The sequence below is a fragment of the Malus domestica genome, chromosome 04 (genome assembly GCF_042453785.1).
Source record: "Malus domestica chromosome 04, GDT2T_hap1".
NCBI classification, from domain to species: domain Eukaryota; kingdom Viridiplantae; phylum Streptophyta; class Magnoliopsida; order Rosales; family Rosaceae; genus Malus; species Malus domestica.
In genome coordinates this window covers 17,042,274-17,046,001 of record NC_091664.1, presented here as the reverse complement: position 1 = coordinate 17,046,001, position 3,728 = coordinate 17,042,274, and the positions used below count along the sequence as shown (strand labels likewise).

The 3,728-nt window shown below is 39.8% G+C and overlaps 1 protein-coding gene across 1 annotated transcript; it reads left to right on the top strand.

The window, feature by feature from the left end:
- The first annotated feature begins 2,553 nt into the window (after positions 1 to 2,553).
- Positions 2,554 to 3,015, top strand: LOC139195024 (uncharacterized). Its single transcript, XM_070820203.1, has one exon. It carries the CDS (start codon positions 2,554 to 2,556, stop codon positions 3,013 to 3,015), a length of 462 nt encoding a protein of 153 aa, XP_070676304.1.
- The last annotated feature ends 713 nt before the right edge of the window (positions 3,016 to 3,728 follow it).

Below are 3,728 nucleotides of genomic sequence, written 5' to 3'. Positions count from 1 at the left end.
TCAAATTGTCTCACAGTACATCACCACAGCTTGCAGTGCAAGAAATGTCACTTCAACAAATTGACAAAGAGCTTTCTCAGTCCAATTTGGGGATACTATTGTGTTCTTTGGAGTCTAATGCAAAGGGTACTGAAATTCTTGGTGTTCAACAAGTGGAGGAGTTACAGGCAGTGTTGTAGCAATTTGAGACATTGTTTCAAGTACCTACTCAGTTACCTCCGCACAGGACGCATGATCACAAAATTCCACTTATCCTTGGTTCAAAACCCCCTAGTATTCGACCCTACCATTATGGACCTGCACAGAAAGATGAGATTGAGAAGGCAGTCCAAGAGCTTCTAAAGTCAAGTTTTATAAGGCCTAGTCACAGCCCGTTCTCCTTTCCAGTGTTGTTGGTGAAGAAAAAGGAAGGAACATGGAGATTATGCATGGATTATAGAGAATTGAACAGCATCATAGTCAAGGATAAGTATCCTATTCCATTGATTGATGATCTAATGGATGAATTACATGGGGCAAAGTACTTCTCTAAGCTTGATCTAAGGTCCGGGTACCATCAAATTAGGATGCATAAGGATGATATTGAGAAAACAGCGTTTAGAACTCATAAGGGACACTATGAGTTTCTAGTAATGCCTTTTGGGCTTACTAATGCCCCTGCAACATTTCAAAGCCTCATGAATGACATATTCAAGCCTTATTTGAGAAAGTTTATCTTGGTATTCTTTGATGATATATTAATCTACAGTTCTTCATGGGAACAACATCTAGTTCACCTGCAACAAACAATGGAGTTGTTACACAAGCATCAATTGTTCTTCAAGAAACAAAAATGCTCATTTGGGCAGCAACAAATGGAGTATTTGGGTCACATAGTGTCCAGCGAGGGGGTTTCTGCAGACCCTACCAAAATTAAAGCTATTGTAGAATGGCCAACCCCTAAGAATGTGAAGGAGTTGAGGGGATTTCTGGGTTTAACGGTTATTACAGGAAGTTTGTGCTTGGGTATGGCAAAATCTGCCAACCTTTGTACAAACTCACGAGTAATGAAGGGTTCCTTTGGACACAAGCCACCGAGGAAGCTTTCCAACAACTGAAACAAGCCATGACTTCACCCCAACTCCTAGCCCTACCCAACTTTGCATAACCATTTGTTATTGAGTGTGATGCTTCTGGTTTAGGCATTGGAGCAGTTTTGCAACAAAGAGGCAGACCTATAGCTTTTGCAAGTCAAACACTTGGTCCCAGAAATCAGGCCTTGTCCACTTATGAGAGGGAACTTATTGCAATTGTATATGCAATTAAAAAATGGAAAAATTATCTCCAAGGGTGCCATTTCATAATCAAAACTGACCACAACAGGTTGAAATATTTCTTGAGTCAAAGAGCTAATACACCATTTCAAAAAAAAAGGGTATCCAAGCTGTTAGGGTTTGATTATGAGGTGCAATATCGACATGGCAAAGAGAATATTGTGGCTGATGCTTTCTATAAAGCACCTGGATCAAACTGCCTCCCGAAGCTACCTTTGGAGGATAAGGAAGAGGTGTTAACTATCACATACCCCTATTTTGGGTGGCTAGATAAACTTAGGAGGGAACTAGAACTGGATCCTTGGGTTAAAGTGAAGAAGCAAGAGGTTTACAAGTTCACGGTACTGGACAGAGTGTAGCTGCCTCTAAGTATCACATTGACAATGGATTCTTGAAGTACAAAGGAAGAATTGTCCTTGTGGTGGATTCTGTGTGGAGAAAGAAATTATTTGAGGAGCATCACTCCACTCCTATGGCAGGCCATGAGGGAGTGCTAAAGACTTATCAAAGGATAAAAAGGGGTTTTTATTGGGTAGGAATGAAGAAGGATCTCAAAGCTTGGGTAGCCGAGTGCAGAACTTGTCAACAAAACAAGTATGAAACTATCTCACCACCTGGATTATTACAGCCCCTTCCAATACCTCAGCAAACATGGACAGACATAAGCATGGATTTCATCTGTGGCCTACCCTCTTGCAAGGGGAAATCTGTTATCTTGGTGGTAGTGGATAAGCTATCAAAGTATGCACACTTTATAGCTTTGGGACATCCTTACACTGCTAGCATGGTAGCCCAAGAGTTTGTAGAAAATATCTTTAAGCTACATGGCATGCCTCGGACCATTGTAAGTGATCGGGATACTATCTTCCTCAGTGCCTTTTGGAAGGAGTTTTTTAAACTGCAAGGGTCGAAATTGTGCATGAGCTCCGGGTACCACCCCTAAAGTGATGGCCAAACAGAAGTTGTCAATAGGTGCCTAGAAACCTATTTGAGGTGCTTTACTAGTTTTCAACCCAAGAAGTGGCTCCAATGGCTTCCTTGGGCTGAATGGAGCTATAACACCTCCTTTCACACTGCCTCCAAGTTCACTCCATTTGAGATTGTATATGGTTTCCCTCCTCCACACATTGCATCTTATGAACTTGGTTCGGCTAAACTGGAGAGTGTAGAACAAGGCTTGATTGCTAGAGACAGAATGTTGAAAGTACTTAAAACTAATTTGGTCATCGCACAAAATAGGATGAAGGTGCAAGCAGATAAACAGAGAAGTGAGAGAACTTTTAAGGTGGGAGACTTGGTTTATTTGAAGCTCATTCCCAACCAGCTGCAGTCACTCGCAACTCATGTCTATCACAAGCTGCACCCTAAATTCTATGGTCCTTTTGAAGTGTTGGAAAAAATTGGAGAGGTAGCCTACAAGTTAAAACTCCCTGAGACCTCCAAGATACATCCAGTTTTCCATGTCAGATGCTTGAAGAAGCATATTGGTCCTGATGTTAATCCAGTGCCATTGTTGCCATTGGTCACTGAGGATGGGTTACAAGTTCAAGAGCCTTTGGCTGTGCTACAGAGGAGGGTGTATAAGAAGAACAATGTTGCTGGGGTGCAATTGCTTATTCACTGGATGGACAAGGATGTTGAAGAATCAACCTGGGAGGATTATGATGAGTTCACTACAAGATTTCCAGACTTCAAGTTCTAGTTGCAACCTTAAGGACAAGGTTTAATTGAAGGAAGGGGCAATGTTATAGCTGTGATTATCTTAATCACAAGCTTAGTTATCAAATAAGTATTTTTGAGGTTTTGAAGGTTTTCTGAGTCATTTTATTTGTCAAAGCAAAGAAGAAGAGAAGCTTAGTTTACTTTAGGCTGAGGTTTTAGGTAGTGTCAATTTTAGCGGGTAGAAATTGATATTCAAAAAGCAAAGCGAACCAAACTAACATAACATCCTCATATATTTGGACGATATTTTATTCTTAAGCAGGTGTATTCAGTATGGTGTTTGATGGACTACACTACCACGTTCACCGACAACCGTGTTTTAAAAATCCCCGACTAGCATTCCTTAAGCCTCACCTAGGTGCTAGACGGTTAGTTTCCACTCCCATTAGTCCATAGACGTTTGAAAATTAAAAAATAGCACCTAGACTTGCTTAGGTATTAGCCTAGCCCACCAAGTCGTCATTCTCACTCAAACATAAAATCGGTAACTTTTATTTTGCATTTTATTTATTTCAATAAATGTAAGAGACTTGTTGATTATTTGGATCAACACTTATTATATGTTTGTTCCTCATGTTATCAATATGTTCTAATACTTTATGCTGTATATGTTGTTTTATTTTGCATTTTATGTATTGCAATATGTATTTTTTTAATATAAATAAACACTTATTCATACAATATATAATAAAA